The 22,132-nt window shown below is 46.8% G+C and overlaps 1 protein-coding gene across 1 annotated transcript in view; it reads right to left on the bottom strand.

The window, feature by feature from the left end:
- Nucleotides 1-372: 372 nt before the first annotated feature.
- The window catches only part of XKR6 (XK related 6), a 142,784-nt gene continuing 121,024 nt past the window's right edge, over nt 373-22,132 (bottom strand). Inside the window, exons 2-3 of the mRNA XM_042883465.1 lie at nt 18,354-18,550; nt 373-1,337 (exon numbers count right to left, since the gene is read on the bottom strand). Of these exons, the coding sequence (XP_042739399.1) occupies nt 373-1,337; nt 18,354-18,550 (1,162 nt within the window). The remainder of the gene's footprint in view (nt 1,338-18,353; nt 18,551-22,132) is intronic.

Genomic DNA, 22,132 nt, shown 5'->3' with positions numbered 1-22,132 from the left:
ACTCAGCACCTAAGGGCATAAGGCAGTTGTAGGTTTGTTTGTTTGTTTTTTTATTTTTCAATCAGCACCAATCCCATAAGTAATGTTCTACACTTGGTGTACGGTATAAAACTGATGTGGAGATGCCTCCTTCTCCACCTGTGAATCCTAGGTGTGGAAGTTGAAATACTGTTTCTTGTGTGTAAAAAACAAAAGAAAAGTTTTTCTTTTTGTTTTTACTTACAAAACATAGAGAATATCTTTTTCTTTTTTTTTTTTTATACATACAGCAACCAGAAAGAAAGCTTATCTGAAGGTTTGTGTTTGTTTCATGATCTGTGTTTACCGTAAACAAAAATAAGGTCCCCTCTTTTACTTTTGCTTTAAGGAGCTTTAAAGTGAAGATTCATATTGTAGCAACTCATATAAGAGAGGTCCATCTCTATACCTAATACCTACAGCTGTGGGGGTGACATACTGGAGGATGTTGATAGTTCTTCTTAACCTCCTGTCTACAAAATGAGCATCCCATGCAGGATATCTCTTTCTTGGGATGTCAATCTTAATGAGAGGCCCCTCGGGGGGGTAGGGTCGCCCAGATGGAGTAGATGGTACCATTGCTCTCACCTGGAAAACGGGCAAGCAAGTGTCAGCTGTGAGTTCCTCCTGTTGCTCCGTGACCGCTCTGGTGGGCGTAGCCTGGGCCCCCCGGTACCCAGGGGTTTGGGGTGCCATGGGCTCAACATCGGGGGGCAAAGGAATGCCCCAGAGCAGCTCGGCGCAACAGGAGCTGGCAAAGATCTTAGCTCTTGGCCCCATGGGATGCAGCACACCATAATATAACAGCATCAAAGCTATCCCAGCAGCAAAGCTAAGAAAGACACAACACAGTGCTGGCACGGCATATGAGTCAGTGGTGTCAGGATCTCTGTAAAAATACCAAAGGAGCGTCAAGGCAGCGTTCTCCGTCAGGACTACCGTGTAATACGCAAACATTCTGTATCGAGTCCGCCCTTCCTTGACATTAAACCAGCAGAAAATGTACACAATCCCTACCACCATGTTGAAGAGGATCTCCTCCCACTTAGACATGCAGAAATCTGTCCCACCATGGATGATCCAGAAAGCCATGGCACACCAATGGACCACTACAAAGATCCCAAAGTAGAGCTGGAAGATGGAAGCAAAGAGAGCAAAAGAAATAACTCGGGATGAGATGGTGAAGAGGCGCCAGAAGAGATGGATGAGGGCCCCTCTGTAGCTCATACTCTTCTTGTCGTCCCTAGAGTCCCGAAGAAGCTTGTGATAGGAGGCTAGCACCCAAGCCAGGGACATCAGGGAGGCCACAGAGGACACACCTGCCGGAAGACACACAGATCCACTGAGTTAGACAGGAGGATTGGTTGAAAACATCATCTGCTCACTAAATTATTGCATCTGGGGCAGGCTCGGTAGCCCAAAGGTTCAACTCACGCCAGGTTGTCCTTACAGTCTGGAGGAGAGAAATACAGAAATATCAGTGTGGGAATTGCAATCGATGCTACATTCATGTGTTTTCCGATGCCTGTATTCACAAGCAGTGGGCTCTGCCACCCCACCCCAGCTCTGCCCTTCCTACCAAAAACAGCCTCAGTCCTCATCATGATTACATCCACATCTGAGAATCTGAAACTCAGATCCCATCTAAAGGTTGCAGCCCAAGGATGAAGTTTACTTTCTGCAAAAAGAGATCCATCTTGGAGCACATTCTTGGAAGAGCAGAACAACTATGATTTTTTCACATCCTTTTTAATCTAAAATACTTTCCTACAGGCTGCATTCACGTTAACTTGTAAGTGATCCTGCCTTCATCGGGAACCTCTGTTTGCATCCACCAATGGGAGAAATAGGCAGGTGATCGCTTTCATCACTGGTGGTCACATGCAGATGATTATACAGATGCCATCAGTACCCATCAGATGGTCCCAAAACACAGAACCTGACTGCTCCAGCAATCCTGGAGTCCTGGAAATCCTATTTCCAGGACAGACTGAAGACCTGCACTGAAGGTAGCACGCCTCCATCACCGACTCCAGAACAGACACGGGACCAACCCTACAGTCATGCCTCCAGCCCTGTTTCCTTTTTTGTCTTGGTGAGGCCCACTTGAAGAACCTTGGATCTCTTTCATCTCCTTGCTCTATCTGGGACATCTAGTGAACCATTCAGCTCTGCCTAGTGCTCTTGGACCCTACTGGACCACTCCCACCAGTGAGGTTATTGCCTGCACTGGGGTCAACCTCAGCTACCAGCTTGTGCCCCCTGCACTCTGGCATGGGGCAGGCATCCCACAGTATTCCAAAGAGTCTCGGTCTTCTTCCTCATTACAGCCAGCACTTAAGCTTATTCATTTGCTTCAGTGGATAAGATAGCACTCCATGACACTCCAGGACTGTGATAATCTTTTGAGAATACAATACCATTGATCATCACAATGGTAAATTGAACAAATCACTGAGCAAATCATCATCATAAAAATTAAGAGACAGATTCCTGAAAACAAATAAAGGCCACTGGCATATCGCTCCTTTGCCTCTGTTGCAGATCTCTAGACTTCAACAGCCCTGCAGGTGAGGCAACTGGTGATGGACTAAGATACATGATCGAGAAGCCAAATAACTGGGTAGCAATTGTTTGACCGAGGCTCTGCCAAAAATTCCTCTGGAAGCATCATCTATACCTTCAAATCCACCTTACGTCTCCCTTCTCTCTCTGCCTGCAAGTCTCCCATAGGGACAGCAGAAAGACCTGTGCTTTTTCAGACATCATTCCAGAGTGACCTCAACAAGGTCTGTATACAGGACTTGGGAAAGTATGGAAACTTCTGAAAGTGAACAGCCTAAGCCCCAAATAGTTGTACGTCAGATTTATTTTCAGCCTGCATGATTTTTCTAAGGTGCATTATATTTTTGATGGACATGATAAACAGTTTTGGAAGCCTGGGAAATGTCACAGCATTTTTAGGTGATTGCCACGCTGTGTGTAAGTATCACTTGCTGCAATCTCTTCTAGCCATTCAGTTTAAAAACTTTCCATGATTAATAGAAATAAAAGTCAGGCGTTGGCTTATGTGAGTGCTGCAATACTAGAAACATGTACAGCATTAGGTGTACCTGAACAATGAAACTCAAGCAGTGCCAGCCCACAAGAGGCAGATGTGTCACGCTGGCTTAAAAATGTTTCAGTTGAGATCATTTATTCTAGTAGGGAGAGAGGAATAAAATGCATCAGAAACAAAAACCCAGCATACACATAAAAGCTTTTCCCACTGTAACGTTTTCTGTGCATAAACCTACACTAATCACAGCCTTTCCTGTAAATTGCATAGAGCTGGCTGTGAGTATGGGTGTTGAGTCACTCGCATTGCATGGTACCAGGCCTGCTGACAGTCATCTGAACGTCTCCTTAAGAGGCAGACACCCCCAGAAAATGATTCACCCTGTCCTAAGATCCACGTGTGGGACAGGGGGGGTTGACTCATGCTCCCAAAGTGTCTGTCTCCATCCTTGACAGGGGAGTGTGTGGACTTGTAAACACTGGCGGACAGGCAAGATGAGTCCTACCCTTACCAAAATACGTGCTGCATCCTCATTTGTGCTCTGATCCGAGGAGGGGAATGAAGTTTCTCTAGACAGTTTGACAGACTCTTGCCACTGTTTAAAAAATTCACAGCTCTGTGCTGAATGCAGCTTTGAGCTGGGTGTCATTGGGATGCAATCAGTAGGCAGACATCAAACAGAACCATGGAGCAATATGAAGGTTTCTCCAGCACTGGGGTGCCACAGAAATCATTCCCTGGCTATTTTATCCAAGCCTAAATGACAAAGCATGCTTTGATTTTTGCCATCTTGGCCATGAGTTTCTCATTCCCATATTTCCCTGTTAATTCCAGCCTGTGACCTCTTCATACAATAGGATATTCTGGGATGCAAACTCTGGGATGACCTTTTCTTTTCTATTTCACTTCTCCCAGGCCTTATTTCTGAACAGACTTCTGGAGAAGTCTCCACTTAACAAAAAGTTCTGGCAAGCTGGATCACATGGGAAGTATTTTCTTATTTTTACTTTAATTAATTAATTTGCACATGGTGACTGACGCACCTTCATGAGGTGCATGAGTGGGTTTCAACTCCCTTCCAAGGTTTGTCTATCAAATCCAGGCTGGGGTTGGTTTGAAACTGAAGTCACTTCAAAAAACCCACTCCCACTCCTCCCTCTCTATGCTTAGTCTTGGGAGTACTTTGCTGAGCCTATGTGGGCCCTCTTAAGCCAGCAGGACATCACCTATCATGGGACTGGAAGCCTCACAGACCTGTAAGGTCTGTGCCACCTGCCTATAACAGACCAGGGTGATATAGGCTGGTGTCATCTCAAACCTCTCTGTACCAGGCTATACAACAGCCCTTGAACTCCTGTTATCACCCACTAGGCAGCAGTGGGTGACTCACAGGCTACAGTCAGCTCTACTGAGGAGTCAAGCCCATGTGCCTTGAATGACACATCACAAGAATTAGTCCCCCAGATCCCTTTAGTAATGTGCCCCAAAGTCCCTACAGTGAGACATCTACCTTATGTTCAGCACAGCGAGGTAAAGCTTACAGTGTCCTCATTTGACAGATGAAATACCAAGATCTTGGTAGAGGTACCACCTTGGTAGAGACCACCTTGAGGCATCTGTGGCTGAGGAATGCCTCTTACTGTACTCAGTGGAGAATGAGGGCTAAGTGCAAACATTTGAGATATGATTCATATACCATTTGAGATACTCTAGGCTATTCAAGACCTCCCAATGGAGCTAGAAGATAGGAGAAGCTTGCATACAGAAGATAACATTTTAGAGCTGGAAGTTGGACTGATGCAGGTACTCAGGGCTTCTCAAATAATCACAGGCTTACCTTAAGTACTGCATCTCACCTTGAGTACTATGGACAGTTTTGGGTGCCAAAACAGAATAAAGGTGTAAAACTATTAAAGAGCATCCAAAAGAAGGCTCCAAAGATGTGGAAGGGTCTAAATAAAGGGCAAGATGTAGGAAGACAGGAGAAAAAGACCCCTGTAAAAGAAGGGTCCTGGAGCCTGATGGAAGTTCATGGGGGCAGGCTGAATTTTGGCTGTTTCCTCTGTTTCCTGCTGATGGCCCAGAGAAAGAAAAGGTCACCTCAGAAATGTAATGAAGTTCTCTGAAAAATGCCCATTGACAAGTGAGACTCAAACAAAAGGCTCCTCTTTAATTGGCCATCGCTGTTCTTAAAGCCCTCCAATATTTAGGAACAAAAGCAGTGCGTGGAAAGACATCTCAGGCTATCTGGTTTGTTAGTGCTATACAATTGCATGTGGCCTTACAGCTTGTCTAATAACAGCTGCAGACAAATCACACACAAAAAATGATATTTAAAATGAATTGCTCATACTGCTACTATTAGATGTTGCACTGAGGGACATGGTGGAGTGGGAAATCTTGGTGGTAGGTGGATGGTTGGAGTGGATGAACTTGGAGATCTTCTCCAGCCTTGGTGATTCTATGACTCTATGATTCTGTTTTACAGAAGAGAGAGGTTTTTCACAAAAAGCATCTTCTGCTGCAGGTTATCTGCTGTGGGAAATCTGAATGCAGTTTGTACAGCATACTGCCTACTTGCTTACTGTGGCGCCTGTCCCTTTAAAGCTGAAAATGATGCCTAAATGGTTCTCTATTTCCTCTTTGACATTAATTCTCCTGCAGATTCTCTTACAAAACCAGGAAGATACCAACGTTTCTTTCTGGTGGGCTGGACAGCAAGTGCTCAGCATGACACGAACCCTTCCATCAAGCTCTGCATGGAGGCAGCACCTGCTTAACACAGCGTGCTACATCTCGGGTCCTCCCCATCACTCTCTGGCTGCTCGTGCCCTGTGCAGTGAACCCTCTTATTGTGTTTTCCCCTTTGGGTGGCACGTTCCTAACTGAAGCTCAGCATGAATCTAGGAACAGCCTTCATTCTGATGCACACAGAGGGCGAGCGCGTTCCTATACAAAAGAGATGGAGCCAGATCCTGCTTGTGTAACAACACTGCCTGAGAGTTCTTCTCCCCTTCTTTTTAACCCATTATTGTTATTTATTTGCATCAGGGCAAAAGGGATCAGAATCAGACTCCGGATCTAATTTCCATCTGTTCCTGTAGAGTCTGATGCTTGATCTTTCTTCTTTTAATTTCCTTTTAGAGGAAGGAATAACTTTTATCTTCTTTCTTTCATTCTTCCCCTTTGTCTTTCACTTTCAAAATGGAAGAATATGAATCTTTACCATTAAAGAAATTAATCAGGGGCTGCATAGACTGTTTTTGCCATTCATTTTCTCCATAGAATTTCAGTTCACCTCCTTTCCCCATTGTGTCCCCAGTCCATTCCAGTAGATGAACACTAGCATCATTCATGAGTCTGACCCAGGAACGGAATACTCACTCTGTGTACCACCTATTTCTATAGCCCTTGAATACTCTGAAAATAACTCTGCAGTTGAAACCAAGTCCAAAAGTTGAGCTGCACGTAACTTTGGAGGCAGAAACTTCTCAATTCCTCTGTCTGCTTTAAATGGAAAGGATGATTTTGGCTCAAAACCAGACCTCCCATCAGGTTGACTCACTTCACCCATCTCAGACATGGGAAAATAAATGAACCCCCCAATTTGGGGGGTCTTTCTCCATCCGGTGACTAAAAAGGGTGTCAACTGCATTTGGACAGTTTAAAATGAAGGTTAAGCTGTCTAAGACGAATTTGGTTGCATAGCAAGGGGGAACGGATCCCATTCCAAAAGAGCTGAGGGATCCAGAGGACGTTTGGGTAAAAGGGATTTACTGAAACATTTCCTAAGATGGGGACTGGTGCCCATCTGTCATGGCAATCTGACTTTGACTCTATACTGCGTTCTGCCTTTGCACATTGGATTGCCAGCTTACGTCTGTACTCCACTCAGAGCTGGAGTGACCAGTGATGGAAAACCAGAGCCTGACATTAGGAAGATATGTGACTTGATCACTGAGTTTTTCACTGGCTGCTCTGATATTCTGTCTTTTGCCTGGTTCTCACGACACACATTTTGGTTTCATTGCAGTTTGGGCAAGAGTTGAGTTTCAAATCCTCAGCATCTGCTCTCTTGCTAGAGACCTCTTATGAGACCTTCCCCCAAGGAATGCTCACAGACCTGTTCTAACTCCCACAGGAGAGATGTACCAATCCATAAGAAAAATGCTGGAGACTGCGAAAGGTAGGGAGTAAAGACAAGTAACTCAGTTCCAGAACCAAGCTTCAAGTAGATCTGGACAACATCTGGTCTTCTACCACTGAATCCCACTGGGACTTTCTGACACAACGAAGCTCGCTTTGAACTTCTGCTCAGGACCATCCGTGACCAAGATAGCACAAGGAAGCTCTTCCATATTAGACCAAATAAACATCCACATTCCTCAGCCTTGTATTGAGATAGGAGAGGGGGTGCAGAATAGCTTGCACACACAGAGAGCTGCCCTCCAACCCCAAGCAGTTAAAAGCTGGCTCATGGCCTGAAATGTGAACGCTTCCTAAAGCCTGCTCCTTCCACATAATTAGGATGTCTGCAGATGTCCTCACTGACCCCAGAAATGTTGGATCCTTTTTAGCTTCCCCCCAAGTCTTTGGCTTTACACTGCCTTGAGTAACAGAGCTCCCCAGGTTCACTGTGTTTCGGAAAGGTTTGCTTTTCTCCCCTTTCATCCTGCTGCCTTTCAGCTCTCCCAAATGCCCCTTTTTTCTGTACTGCCAGAAGAGGTGACCAGCCACATTCGTCTGATCTGTGCTCTCGTTATCTCGGCTGCCTCTGTCACGTCTCCTCCTATTCATGTCCTCTGTGAACACAGGAACTGCCAAACTGGCTCAGGCCCTGAGGCCATCCAGTCTTGTATCTTCTCATGGATGCAAGCCAGACACTGATCCTTCTGCAGGAGGCACAAGCACCCTAGGCCAAGCAGAAATGGGATAATCTGCTCTCTGTTTCGGAATATCCTTGAATACCCTCAGCGAAGTGACAAATCTCCTGTTGGAAATGTTGGCTATCAATCACCTTTCATGTAACGACTGGCAAGCCTTCCCCCAGTTTTACAACATTCTTAATGAAGATCTTCCTTGCATCATGTGCCTCAGTGCTTATCTCACCCTAGGAGAGCTGTCAAAGGCAAGGGATGAGATGCCCTCTGGATGAGATGCCTCTCTGACGTTCCAATGACTCTCCCTGGAGTGTGGATGATCAAACTGAAATGACAAAGCAAGTAGAAGGGAGAGAGACAAAAAGCACCCTGATAGCAGTGGTTTGGCATCTACCAAATCCCCACCAGAGCTCAGAGGAGAGCCCTGAGCTCCAGAAGGGTGAGGAGAGTAGAAAGGAGGATTGGGGAAACCTGTTCCTCGCTCCAAGTTGGGCAGCACAGCTGCTGGCTTCCACAGAAGTCAGCAGAAGAGCAGAAGTTGTCAGAACCAACAGAACGTGGGGAAATGCAGGTGATGCAACATTAAGATTCTCTACCACTGAAGGACAAGCAAGGAAACAGTGCTCCAACACCCTGCTGATGAGCAAAGATACCTCCAGAGATGTAGGGAATCATGGAGCGAAGGAGAGAGGAGGACATACAACGAGACCAATCTGTCCTTTGAGGTCTCTTTTGATGAGTTTTTATTTAGTATAACACTATTTATAGCAAGAAGCTACTTAATTGGAAATGCATCTTCCATTTAAGTGTTAAGTGGAATGTTCCATCCAAATGTTAAACAAATATAAAGAATTCACTGTGCCTCTCAAACAAAAAGCAAACAGTCCCTCTTTAGTGAATGCAATTTTCAGGCTGTTAACACAACACAAGCCTTTCCTTTGTGATGTTTGGCCAATAAACCAGGAACTTCAATAAGCTCATTTTGATGATGCTGTTAGGATCTCACTAGCTTTGAGTCGTTTCCAACAGGGATGGCTGCTGTTATCCCTCAAGCTGGGGATAACATAGCCTGGAAACCCATCCCTTAGCACTGGAGACTCAGGCTCTCCTACCCAAATGCCAATACCTCTCCAGTATCTCACTGTAAGGGCATTCTCCCTTTGAAGGGCATGCTGAGTCTCATATGGGCAGGTCTGCTTCAAGGTTCACAGAAACTCTCAGAACCATTAGCTACATGCATCTCTTGCTTCTAATGTCACCCATATAGGAATAAATAAATACCCAGTCTAAGCCTGGTCTACGTTTATGCAGGTCTGAATTACTTGGGCTAATTCTGCAGTGGTAATGAGCTTAGTGAGCAGGAGACAGGATTTCCTAGGCACAGTTGAGGCAGTTTGTAAAAAGAGCACAAGAACTCCAACATACTTCTGTTTTTCTCAAAGACTGTATGAAATGCCACTTTTCTCTTACCCTCCACGCAGTCATCCCTGTCATTATGAAGACTCCAGTTAAATTCCTGTTAATTTGAATGTCTTAACTGCTATCTTAGGATAACACTAAAAAAAACCACACACACACACACAGTAGTCAAATCAACAAATACCTGAATCCCCAAACTGAACAACCACAGACAAGAGGATTCAGGGCATCTTAAGAGACCCCAAGGGATTTCAGTTGAAATGTTCCATCACAATGCCTTGGAAACACCTCAGCAAGGACCGTATCTACATCTATGCATGCATATTAAAATCCATCTCTGTAGGGTCTATAATGGGTCTATAACATAAACCTGGCTCAACCTGAAAGGAGCAAGGCCAGCAGAGAAGTGCAGAAGTCATCTCTACAGACTGTCATTGCTTTTTCTCAGTATGGCCACCAGCCAAGCAACGCTGAGGCCCCAAGGCCTCCAGATCTTAATGGGCACCCAAAATGGGAGAAAAGCCACCTAAGTTTCATTTACAGTAAATGTAAAGAGCCAAGCAGGTGCTTGGTAGATTAACACAGATCTACAATCAGCCTCCGATGCTGATTGACTGAAGATGCCCCGGTATGACAGAGCTGCTCCTGTAGCCTCTTGGTTATATGCTCAGTGTTGAGTGACCACTGCTTGATGAGATCTAGGTTTTTTCTCTCTGATGTTGAGACTAGTCTTTCCTAGAGCAACAGGAGGAAAAAAGAACCACCTTTTTGGTGATTATTTTAACTGAGAGAACAAGATTTGCTGACATTCTTGAGCATTCAAACATCTTCACAGATTCCAGCAGTCACTTCTGATTTACGCCCTGCACAGATCCAAACAAACTTCCTTTACTGAGATGTTTTTTAAGACACAACAACATTTGAACCCTACTCATAGGAACATCTGGTATAGAAAACACTTTACAACACTGCTAGAATGCACTGAGATGGGAGAAACTTTACTAGAGAAAAAAACATATGGTCTGATTTAAAACAAAATATTTCCCACCCATTTCTGTGTTCTGAATAGGGATAGCTGGCATGAAACAACACAGTTCTTACCACAAACACATACAGCATTCTAGAATTTTCACACTGTGCATTTGGTATTTACTACAGCATTTTTTTCCTGATATTCTTTTTTAATTTGGATGAGAACCACCGTCACGGAGAAGAATTTAAATCTGCCTTGGGACAAACTGAAAGGACACTGAAATCTTGCAGGTGGGACTGGAATACTCTGAAAAGCAGGGGAGCACATCAGCCCTGTGAAGGAAAGCTTCTGTCCACTTCCAAATGTAAATTCAAGAATCTCTTTTCCTAGCACAGATCTCAAACCTGGGGCTCTGTGCCTGGAGATCAGTGACTGAGCAAAGCCTCGTTCTGTTAACTGCTACATCCAGGTCATGGTTCTGTCTCAGCCTCTGAAACAGGGTGGCCCAATCCAGGCTGCTCACTGGGAATGGTCCTTGGCCCACGCTAATGTCTGCTACAAGCAGGGAATTGTTGGGGTTGGTGCTAAAAATGTGCCAGGGACTGTGCTGCTCATTGAACCATGTGGACGACCAACATCTAGTGGCTGTGCTCATGTTCTGATGTGTTTTGGGCCAGGAACATGATGAAACCCAACAGATTCATCACCAGACTGGGGAAGCAAGATCATCCGATCTTCTGTTCCTCTAGAAAATGAACTTCCTGCTATAAATACAGCCCCCACAGCCAGCTCCTTGGGGTTGAGGCACTGGCAAGGCAAGACTTCAAGCAGTGCGACAGTATAAAACATGGATCCTGCACAGCAGCTCTGGTTCGTGGTTAGACCTAAGCACAGGTGATTTGCAGGCCACTGAAGGAACAGATTCATCTCAGTCCTGGAAATGCTTCTGACTCATGTGAGGGGCAAGAAGGGAATCCAGTCTGGTTCACGCTTACTAGTCAAAGGAAGAGACTTTCAGTCATTGAGAAGAGTCAGTAGTGCACACCTTGCTCACCTTATGGTTTATGGACATTGTGTAGGATGGAATTATCTCACTGTCATTGCAGGGAAAGGACTGGTTTCCTGAAAAGAGGGAGGATCTCAGCCCTGGGGCTGAATAGCAGGGCTGGCATAGGGAAAGTGAGTCTGGCAGAGTGTTTCTGTGAGGGGGAGTGACAAAGTGACAAAAACGGATGTGGTGCAGCTGGTATCATCTTGCAGTGAGGTAGTTGCAGGCACCAGGGAAATGGGTTCCAAAGAATGACAGCAGGAATCTGTTTCTTCCTGTGCTTCCCAAGCTCTGCACGCTCTGAAAATGTCATGAGCAATGTGTAGCAGGCCAGAATCCAATGGCATGCCAGTGTCAACCAGTTCAGTCATCCTCAGGTTGGTTTGTCTCTCCTGGGACTTTCTGTCTTCTCAGAAGTTCATGTATTTACAGGATGGAGTTTGAGACTGCCTCTCAAAGAGGATAAAGAACATCACCGTCCCCAAAGACAGGCTGAGGTCAAACCATGCACCTGCTCCCCCATTGAAAATGTCTGTTTGCACCTTTGGGTGTTTTAGGAGTGGCTCTGCCTGCTGGACTCCCTCTGTTAGCGAGCAATGAGGTCACTCAAATGCCACTTAGGACAAAAGTCATTTCAGGAGGAGATTTCCACTGATTCAGTAAATCTGTTGCACTCCCAGATTCAGGACTGTCACCCTGAGCTGGTTGTATAAAAACAGTGATAGCTTCTGAAGCAAAGACGTTCTTTCCTTTAGTGCTCAGCAATTTTGAGCCAGCTGTCAACTAAGCCAACCTGAACTGCTCCATCTATGTCAGGGACAGAAACACGGACAAGTCCCTGCCTACTGCTTGCCTTGCATCTTCCCTAGGTTTCCTTTGCACATCTCAGTGGATATCTGCTCCCTGCTCATCCAGAGTTATCATGGTTTCCTGGATGCCTGAGACGAACCCCAGAGCACAGTAGAGCAACCTGAAGACAAAGGGTTGAATTTCTATATAATTTACCAGCCAATTGCACTGCAGTGTGCAGTCTCCTATGCTCTAACCAGGAATTTGCAGCTATGTGTCCAAGAAAGTCTGCAACACAAAATTACCTGAAAAGGCCTTAATTTCCAGCCCGGGACCTGTTTGGCATGACTTTGCTCTCCAGGACCCTGTAGCATAAAGATCCCCCAAAGACCTCAGGCTAATCAAACCTTTCACTCTGTGCCTCGGTTTCCCAGCTTGCAGCTGCTAGGAGAAGCATGAGCTAATGCTTGTGTAGTGCTCTGAGGATGCCATACCTCCCTGGTGACTGCCACCATCTACAAAACCTAAAACCGGCAGCGCTGGCTGCCTGCCAGTGCTGTCCTGTGAATGGTGACTCATCTCTACTGGCTGTGCCATGTCCTGTGCGTGATGGTGGCACGTGATGTGGAACAGAAGGTTTTTTTTATCAGCGCTCCAAAATAACAGAGCAAGAGCTATGGCAAGGCAGCGGACGGAGAAGCTGAAGATGGGGGTAGGAGAAGGGAGAAGGATGACGTCTCTTGCTGGGCTTCCTCCAAAATCCCATTGGAAAAAATAAGCTGCTCCTGTCTTCAAAGACTCCTGGACCCAATCCTTCCCTGTGCCGGTACACCTCGGCTGATGATAGGGCAAGCTTTCCCCACAGCCTTGGGCATTGGGTTGGCCTGCTTTCAGCACGCCAGAGCAAGACGTTTCTGTGCCCATTGCCAACTGTGGAGATGGCTTTTTTGATGCTGCTGGGAACTGGCTGAGGACCAGTGACTCGTTTCAAGCAGGGCACCAAATTGCTATCTGTCATCCAGCATTGGTGAGAGGGAGGGGAAGGCAGGAACAGAGCCATATGCCCCTGTCTGGCAAAGCACATGGGTCATATGAGCGGCCTCCTGAGCGAGCTGCTCGTGTGTTTGGAGCCTCCGTGGTTTGTCAACAAACATTTAAAGAGAAACTGTGGTTCAACCAGGGCAAGCTTTCAGTGAAAATAACCCAACTCCTCTTTGCCAAGCTCTTTCAGTGAGCAGACACCCAGTGAAGTCCTTTCCTCCTTGCCCACATGGCTTCAAGCAATTGCTTTTTTGCTCACCTCTCACTGACGCAGGGAACTGGGCCTGTAGGACAGATATCTCCCATTTCCAGCAGTCCAACTCTCCAACATCTCCAACTCCACAGGGAAAAGTTTAACTGTTGTGTTTTTTTGCCCTATGAACTGTCACACAGCACAAGTCCAAGCCTAGAGCCTGACCCTGCTGGACCTTCCCTTCAGCCTATCTCCTGCTATCCAGGACTCAATGAGGCAAAGATTTTCTGAGACAAACATTTCTATTATCACAGAATCACAGAACGGCCTGGGTTGAAAAGGACCACAATGCTCATCCAGTTCCAACCCCCTGCTGTGTGCAGGTCGCCAACCAGCAGCCCAGGCTGCCCAGAGCCACATCCAGCCTGGCCTTGAATGCCTGCAGGGATGGGGCATCCACAGCCTCCTTGGGCAGGAGAAGTTGAAAGGTTGAATGCTCCCTTTCTAACTCGCCCCAGCTAAGGAGGTTACATTGCTTTTTGGAGCATGAGTTGTAAGTAAGTGGCTATGAAGTAATCCATTAACTTGTTGTCCTTTACATATCACCTTGTTTTTACATCTCAAACTATTCCGTAAGACGTATCTCTTATCTAGCAGGATATTCCAGACAGCATGTAGTTCCCAGCAAAGCCATTATTCACAGCATATTATTGGTTAACTATCAGCCTGTCATCAGGGAAAATTAATTGAGAAGTCTATCTTCACATTCAACCTAACTCATTATCGCTCACACAGGAAGCCTCTCACTCAGGTGCAGGGGTGTTGAGTCAACTGGAGGTTGACTCATCCCAAACCCACTCAGCATGGCTGGAAATGCCTTTTCCAGGCAGCAAGGACAACTGATAGTAGCTCACTGAATTTCCTCCAGTGCCCTTCCCTCCAATTCCCCACAAGAACTGCTCCAGTTTTCTGAACAGAGCTGCAGGGAAAAAAGTATCCTGAAATGTCTCTGCAAAAAAGGACGAGCCCTAATCCTAAACAGTCAACACTTTGCTTTGGTAGGAGCAACGAGATTTGGGTATGATTTTTGCAAACTCTACCACAGCCCTGCAACCAACACACATCTGTAGTTATGATGTCACATAGCCTAAACAAGTGACACCTCAGGCAGGCTGAAGCTAATGTTGCTGTTCCTTAAATATACAAGCAGATTCAGATTGCAGGCTGCAGAGAGTGCAGATGCCTTACAGAATCCTGGAGGTTACAACAGAGCTGTGAATAGTGGAGGCTTATGTTGAAAATCTCCTTCAGATCAGCAGCAGGGCTACACAGCAGACGGCACAGCATCAGTGAATGGACAATACTTACGGTGGGGAAAAACCCTGCATTGAACACCGCAGCCTCACACAGGCAAGCTCCCATCAAAAGCATTGAAAAAAACTCTCGTATCATGACAGGGAGGAACACTTGACATTCTGCTAAATCTCATTACGTTTTTAAGTAGCCACATGAAAAAAAAATTAAGTGAAAGGAAACCTCTTTAAGAGATTTATGGTGAAAAAACTGATGTCTCTCTTCCCTCACCAACTGCCTAGAAGCTGGTTGTACATGCCCCATGCCATTCAGCACAGGGGAACAGGCATCTCTGAAGGATGATGTGGGCTTACAGCAGCTTACTCCACAAGAAGGGAGGTGGATTATCCATAAGGAGCAGTTACGGAATGAAAATCTGTGTTTCTGGGCTCTTTTTTTTGGTTGCTGTTAATATTATGTTTCCTCCCTTAAATACACCGTGTAATTGATATTCAAGGCAATTGGTGAATTCCTCTGTGCACTGCTGCCCAAGAATCTGAGGGTATGGGCCACCCTTCCATCCTGTCCTCTCCAAAAGCCTGGGGACAACTGCAGTGAGTGAGGGACAGGGCTGCCCCTTCTTCTGAGTCCCATCATCTTTTACCTAACAATAAAGGGTTGATCTCAACTCAGCTCCCTCTACATTCCCTGGAAAAGAACCATCACAGAATCATGGAATAGTTTGGATTGGAAAGGACTTTTAAGATCACCTATTTCCATTCCCCTGCTATAGGCAGGGACACCTCCCTCTAGACCAGGTTGCTCACAGCCCCATCCTTTGGCCCTTTTGGATATGGGCTGACCACATTTTGGAGGTATCCTCCCTCCTTCACCCTCCGCTGGTGCCACGACAAGGCTTAGTGATGACACCCTGTAGGTGAGGTTGATGGTTGGACTTGATGATCTTGAAGGTCTTTTCCAACCTAAATGGAAATGATGCTATGACTGTTCTGAACTGACTGCCAGTTTTGCAGACAGCTGCGCTTGTAGCAGATGAATTGCTCGCAATGGGCCTGCATACCAATACCAGCTCCTTCCACATACATATTCAGGAACTGATGTAGACCCACTTGTCCCAGCAGCCACAGCACGAGGTTCTCCTGCTCAGGCTCTCAGCATGCATCTTCCAGGTCAGATCTGCTGACCTGATGGAGTACACTGCGTTCTCGCTTCTTTTCTCTCCGTGCTATTTTCTGCTCTTCCCAAGTCATCAGGCAACAGCAGCTAAGCTGAGATCTGGTCTGCCTTGTGCCAAGGATATGATGAAGGAACAGGTCTGACCTTCATGAAATCTCAGCAGATGATGTCCTGAGCTATACAGAGTCTGGGACTTTACCTCAAGTTCCAACTCCAGCACTTATGTGGCTGGTGGTGTCAGAGCATGCAGGAGATGCTAATTCTTGGGCGATCTGGGTTAGTGAAACAGGTAAATACATTTCCCCCAGCCCTTTCAAAGAGATGCTTCTCAGACTAAAATGGTTCTTGCAAAGCATGGTAAGGATTTTCATTCTTCTGCCCATCCACAGAATAGAACCACAGAATCATGGGATCTTTTGAGTTGGAAGGGACATGTAAAGGCCACCTGGTCCAACTGCCCTGCAATGAACAGGGAGACCTATAGCTCCTTCAGGTGCTCAAAGCCCCATCCATCCAGTACGAATGGAACCCAGGAAATAAAGTATAAATCTGATCTCATCCCCATCTGCTCCCTGCTAACTGCAACTACAGCTGTTAAGATCAGCCCTTGCTGTCCCTGTGTTCCTAAACATTTCTGAAGGAGATGCTGTGGGTCTAAGTAAGTATTTCCAATGGATCCAATCCTCTCATCTCAACAGCTATCTTAACATGGGAACCAAAAGGAAAAGGCAAAAAGTCCTAATAGTCATCGCACTGATGCCATATCTAATGGATAGGAGATGGAAATGTGAGCTGACATTTGCTCCTCAAGACTGCCTTGGCTTCCAGCACTGGGTTTGGCATTGTAGTCTTAAGATTAGGGAACACTGAAGCTTCAAAGTGGGATGTGTGCTGTGGGAAATGGTAAACAGACCATCTTCTAGCACTGACCGAATCCATGAGAGACTGTGGGAGTCATATAGGAACAACTGGAGTGTGGATATATAAGCATGGGCCATTCCTGGGTTTACAAGTCCTGATGTGGGTTGCTTTGCCCGCGTGCATCCCCCAGTGATGCAGCTGATGTTCTCCTTGTTTAGAAGCAGAACTGGCCTCTCCTGTCCCATGACACACGACACCATGAGTCAGAAGAAGCTGGATTTTTAAACACATTGACTTCCTAACAATACTCCATTTCCTTTCACTTCTGCCTGCTTTTAGGGAAATCTCTGATGCTCCTGTTCCTAACTGATCCTCTCAGTAATTTCTCTATGCAGAATTATGTGCTGACTAGGAGGAGCTCCAGGAAACCTTGCATCTGGGCCAGCAGTGCTGAGCAAGTTGTGCTGCCTGCATCCCTGGGCATCACCTGCTGTGCTGTGCTCTCAGAGAGAGGATGTGTGCTGCCTCAGAAGAGAGAGCAGGCTGCTCACTTTGATGGAGGAATGGAAGAACCGCGTGGCTGGAGGAAGGGAGAAGGAAAAAAATGATGCAGCCTGTCCGGTGGATTAGGCAGCCACACCTGGAAGTGGCAAACTGAAACAGCCACAGGTCTTCTTACTTACTGATACCACTGATGGTTCTCAGAAGGGACAATTCTCTCTCAAGCTGGAGACCAGTTGGTGGCCAGCTTGCCCACAGGCAAGGAATGGGGAGATGCTCATCCAAGGGCTGAGATAGGAGCTGATGTTTCTTGGCTGGGATGGAATCCCCATGCTACAGAACCTTGCAGCAGCAAAAGATATTAGAATTGGCCAACTCTGCTCTGTGTCTGCTTCCAAGATTCTGTTCATCTGTCTATATGTCTCCAGAGATACCTACTCTACAACATCTTTGTGTCCACACACTCCTTTCCACTGACCTCACCCCTCTATTTTCTTGGGTTTGCTGAGAATGATGGTACCGTGGTCACCCCTTCATCCTCTTATGGGCAGGGTATGACAACGATCAACCTTAATTACTGGGCTCCCTTCACAAAAGATCCTCCAACCCACAACAGAAGCTCTTATACGACATCTTATACACTGACTATCCTTAACACCATCAGAGCATTGCATAGACATTGAGCTGTTTGTCCTCACAACATAATGCCAAATCTGGCCAGCTTTATCATCTCACAGATGTTAGGAGGAAAACTGAGGCACAGAAGGATTGTGTTCACCCAGTGCCAGGTGACAAATGAGCGGTGGCACTTTCAACTGCAACAGAGATTGCCTGCCTCCTCCTGATAATGCAGCAGACTGTACAGGGTTTGGAAGAGCTGAACCTCATCTTTTGACCAATACTGTTTTTTTCTCAGTGGAACAAGCACAGATTTTACCCAGCAAACGCAGAGTGGAGCTGGAATGAGATTTGTCCGAAGTGGCAGCCCCGTAACACCATTAGGTTGCGTCCATCGGCAGCTGAGCAAGGGATCATGGGGAAGGCTGGGAGGATGGGGAGGGGAGGACGAGGGGCCCACTTACATGGTAATGTTTCTGCACGGTTCTTTTGGATCATTATGCAGAGCTGTAGCACCAGTTGAGGAGCGCTCTCCAGGAAAGTTTCCAGGAGGCGCAACATATTTACGTCTGCATATTCGTACATCATAGCCCAGTAGAAACGCCGCTGGTGTTCCTTCCGCCTCTGGCTCTGGATCCCCAGGTACATAGTTCGGATATACCTGCAGGAAACGAGAGGAAAAGCAGAGCGTGAGACTTTGGCGTCCTACAGAATCCAATGGGAACGGGGCTGTGGGTCAGTAGTTGGGGGAAGGGAAGTTGTTGGGGGAAGAGGGAGACTGGGATGGACACAGGTGTCTCTGCAGCTCTAACAGCAACAGCAACTCCTGTAGGATTGGAAGGTCTGAGAAACCTACAGCATCCTCACTGTGCAATGCAGAAGTGGGACATCTTTGACTGACACCACCCAAATATGACGTGTGAGGGGTAGGAAATGCTCACGGGACATTTGCACAAGGAAATAACTCCTCTACTTTGTTTTCTTGAGGAAAGGAGAAGCTACATAGCAAAGGCTGTTACTGACACTTGGTGGTGGTCCGACCGATGGCCTGAGACCCTTCAACACTCCACAGAGGCCCCTCCCTCATGAACCCCAGAGATATGACTGCATATCATCACTGGCGGAGCAACAGGATGGCATTTTCACCTTCAGCACACGTGAATGCAAAAGGCCACACAGCTTGCCACTGGTCAACAATTGAGGTTTTTGGCCCTACTGGACTGTCTGGAGGTGTCCTACTGACTGGAGGTGCTGTCTCTGTTTCCATAGCAGGTGTGCAAGGAGACCTGCAAACCTCACCCTACGAATACAACCTCCCTTGAGAGAACCTTCAGCCAGCCTTTGTCAACAGAGTTGATCAAATCAGGGCAGCACAAGCTGCCCAGATCTAACGAGACTCATAGCATTTTAAGAAAATAAGTATCTCCTAACAGGTTCCCTGCTAATTCTTGCTGATATTAATGACCTAGTAGTAGTTCTCTTTAACTCTGAGCAGTAGCTGTAACCTTATGCTCTGAGATGTAGTATAGGAGTTGCTGTACTTAATGCTGACCCCAAAGCTGGTCATTTGAGAGAATCAATGGAAAGCAACAACCCCTCTGCCCCATCTCAGATGCCTGCATGGGGGTGGGATGTGGTGTTGGGATGGGCTCCCAGCTTCACAAACCAAGGTTCCAGCAAACTGCTAAAATCATTCCTAGCCACCCAGGACTGCATGGCAAGGAAGGGGGTTGAAACAAGATGATCTTTGAGGTTTTTTTCAACCCAGGCCATTCTGTGAAGAGTGTGAGGAAAGGATGCAACTCTTGGTTGCTCTAAACAACGACAGGGAGAGGGGAGAGAAGCTCTGCAAGCCCTGCCCTTGCCCAAGCACCTTGTCTTTCCCGTTTGCTCTTCACAACCACAGAAAATTAAAGACCCCGAAGGAAGACTCAGAGGAAACCAAATGACTGACGCAGGAAAGCCACCAGGTGGGGCTCGACACTCGAGAAAAATGCTACACAGATGACAGGTGACACTGGTGGGACAGCCCCAGCGGAAGCCCAGTGGGGTGGAAGCACCCGCGGACTCGCTGAGTCACTCAAGAAGAGCAAGAAGCAGCTCCCCTTCTGCATCTGCACAAAATGCACTGGATAATGCATGGCCTGATCCAGACTCCATCAGGAGCTGGAACAACGGCAATGACAGCATCACACCTAACTATTGAACCCATGGCTTTTTGCACAGGTTGGCTGCACCACGCTCCTTCCATAGTTGGGGAAACTGAGTCATGATGTCCAAATGGCTCTCCTGAGTCCTCCAGACAGGCGGTGAGCAAGAACCCAGATGTCTCCACCAGCAGTAAACTGGTGGGAGATGTTGACTCCTTCAGAAGCAGAGAAGCCTTGCAGAGAGATTTGGACCAACTGGAAGGCTGAGCCATCACCAACTGCATGCTGTTAAACAAGTGCAAATGCTGGATTCTGCACCTGGGATGGAGCAAGCAAGGCTATACATATAGACTGGAGGACTGCTGGGCACCAGTCCTGTGGAATGGGATCTGAGGGTTCTGGCACGTTGAACATGAACTGACAGTGTTGCCCTGGCAGCCGAAAGGGCCAACCGTACCCAGGTGGTGCTGTGTGGAGCCAGGAGCTGGACTCGGTGGTCCTTCCAACTGGGGACATTCTATGCTTCTACGACTCTCCCCACCTCCCAACCTCAACCCCTTGCCCAACACCCCTTGTGGTTCCACTGAGAAAAAAAACCCCTTCAGACTTTTGAGCTTCCCAAGGCGGTGAATCCTGCCTCACCACCAGGAGATGACACACCACTCCGTCTCTTGGTCCAGGCAAAAATACTTTGCCAGTAGCAAACAGGGTTCTATAATTAGACTTTCAAATCCATATTGAGGCCTGATCCTCAAGCTTCAGCAACACGATGCTTCCCCTTATGACAGTGAAAGCCATTCACCGCCCTGCGCTTTTGAAAATCAGGCTAATTTATTTATTTAAGAGCTTAATTTTGGATACAGGAGCCTAACTTCAGGCTTTCTATTTTCTTGAATGCTGGCTATTTTTATCTGCTGGTGTGTGTATTTGCATGCACGTGTGTATTTTTAGTTCTGAGTTCCATCCCGGCTTCAAGAGACAGAACTAATTTGGGGCTGGGGTGTTTTTCTTTACATGCACAGAGGGTTGGCTGTCCCCTCTGCTCTGGCAGGGCTCCCAGAATTCCTGTTGGTATAATTACTCTCATGCTTATTTACTACGGATGCTGCAGCAGCACACAAACCACGCGGGGCAAAGGCGATGCCATCCTGCGACAAAGCACATTTTGGAGGAGCGAAAGCCATCAGCTACAAAAATGTGGTCAAATAACTTTTGGATGGGACCCCGTGGATGATAAAGACTGCTTAGCAGAAATGCCCGGAGATGGGATTGTGGAGTCAGAGGCTGTGTCTGTACCATTAAACAAAAGAGACCAAAGCGTTTGGCCAGCTGGCATGACTCGACTCCACGTGTCTACATCTGTGTTGGCTGGCCTTGGCCAAAGTTGTCGGAGCCTGCATGGATGATATAACAGCAAGGACTGTTCCAGGACACTGTCTGTTCCTTGGCTCTGTTCTCTTGACAGAGGTGTCTGAGTACCACCAGCAGAAAGTGCAGGAGCATGCCCCAGGCACTGAGGGAAAAGACAAGGACAGTGGTATGTGCAAGGGCCACAGGTAAGGAATAGCAGCCTAGCCCCTGGGCTGTGTTTTAAGGGAAGAAGTGCCCTAATGGCCTGTCCCACACAATCACAGGCTGACCAAGGTCAAGAATCTCACACTGCATCTACAACAGTCAACAAAGCATGTGAGCCTGACTGCCCTACCGCAGGCCAATTGGCCCAAGATGACCCTAGAAATGAGCTCTGTCATGACCCCAAGCCAGCTGGCTGCCTTCAGATCAGTACTAGGAGTGATTTCCGGCCCCTGCTTGGTCCTGAACCCTGTTGAGGTTATTATTTGCAAGAGCACTACTATGCCTTGATCAATCTAGTAGCGATGCTAACAGTTTAGCAGCCTGATGAAGTTACAGTGACCATGAGCAGGTCTTGAAGTTGCCCATTTTACCATGGGTATATGGAAAGATGGAAGATAATAGGATTTGGGTTACTCAGTCCACTCCCAGCAACTCCAGGTTAGGAAACTCATCTTCACCAAGCACAACCAAGCCTACTACTGCTTTCTGAGAAGCAAATCCTGAATGGAAAAAAATGA

This window comes from Lagopus leucura, unplaced genomic scaffold (genome assembly GCF_019238085.1).
Source record: "Lagopus leucura isolate 7727_CA_CO unplaced genomic scaffold, USGS_WTPT01 Super-Scaffold_100038, whole genome shotgun sequence".
Lineage (NCBI taxonomy): Eukaryota > Metazoa > Chordata > Aves > Galliformes > Phasianidae > Lagopus > Lagopus leucura.
The sequence above is the reverse complement of the archived record's forward strand: the minus strand, read 5'-3'. Positions and strand labels throughout refer to the sequence as shown.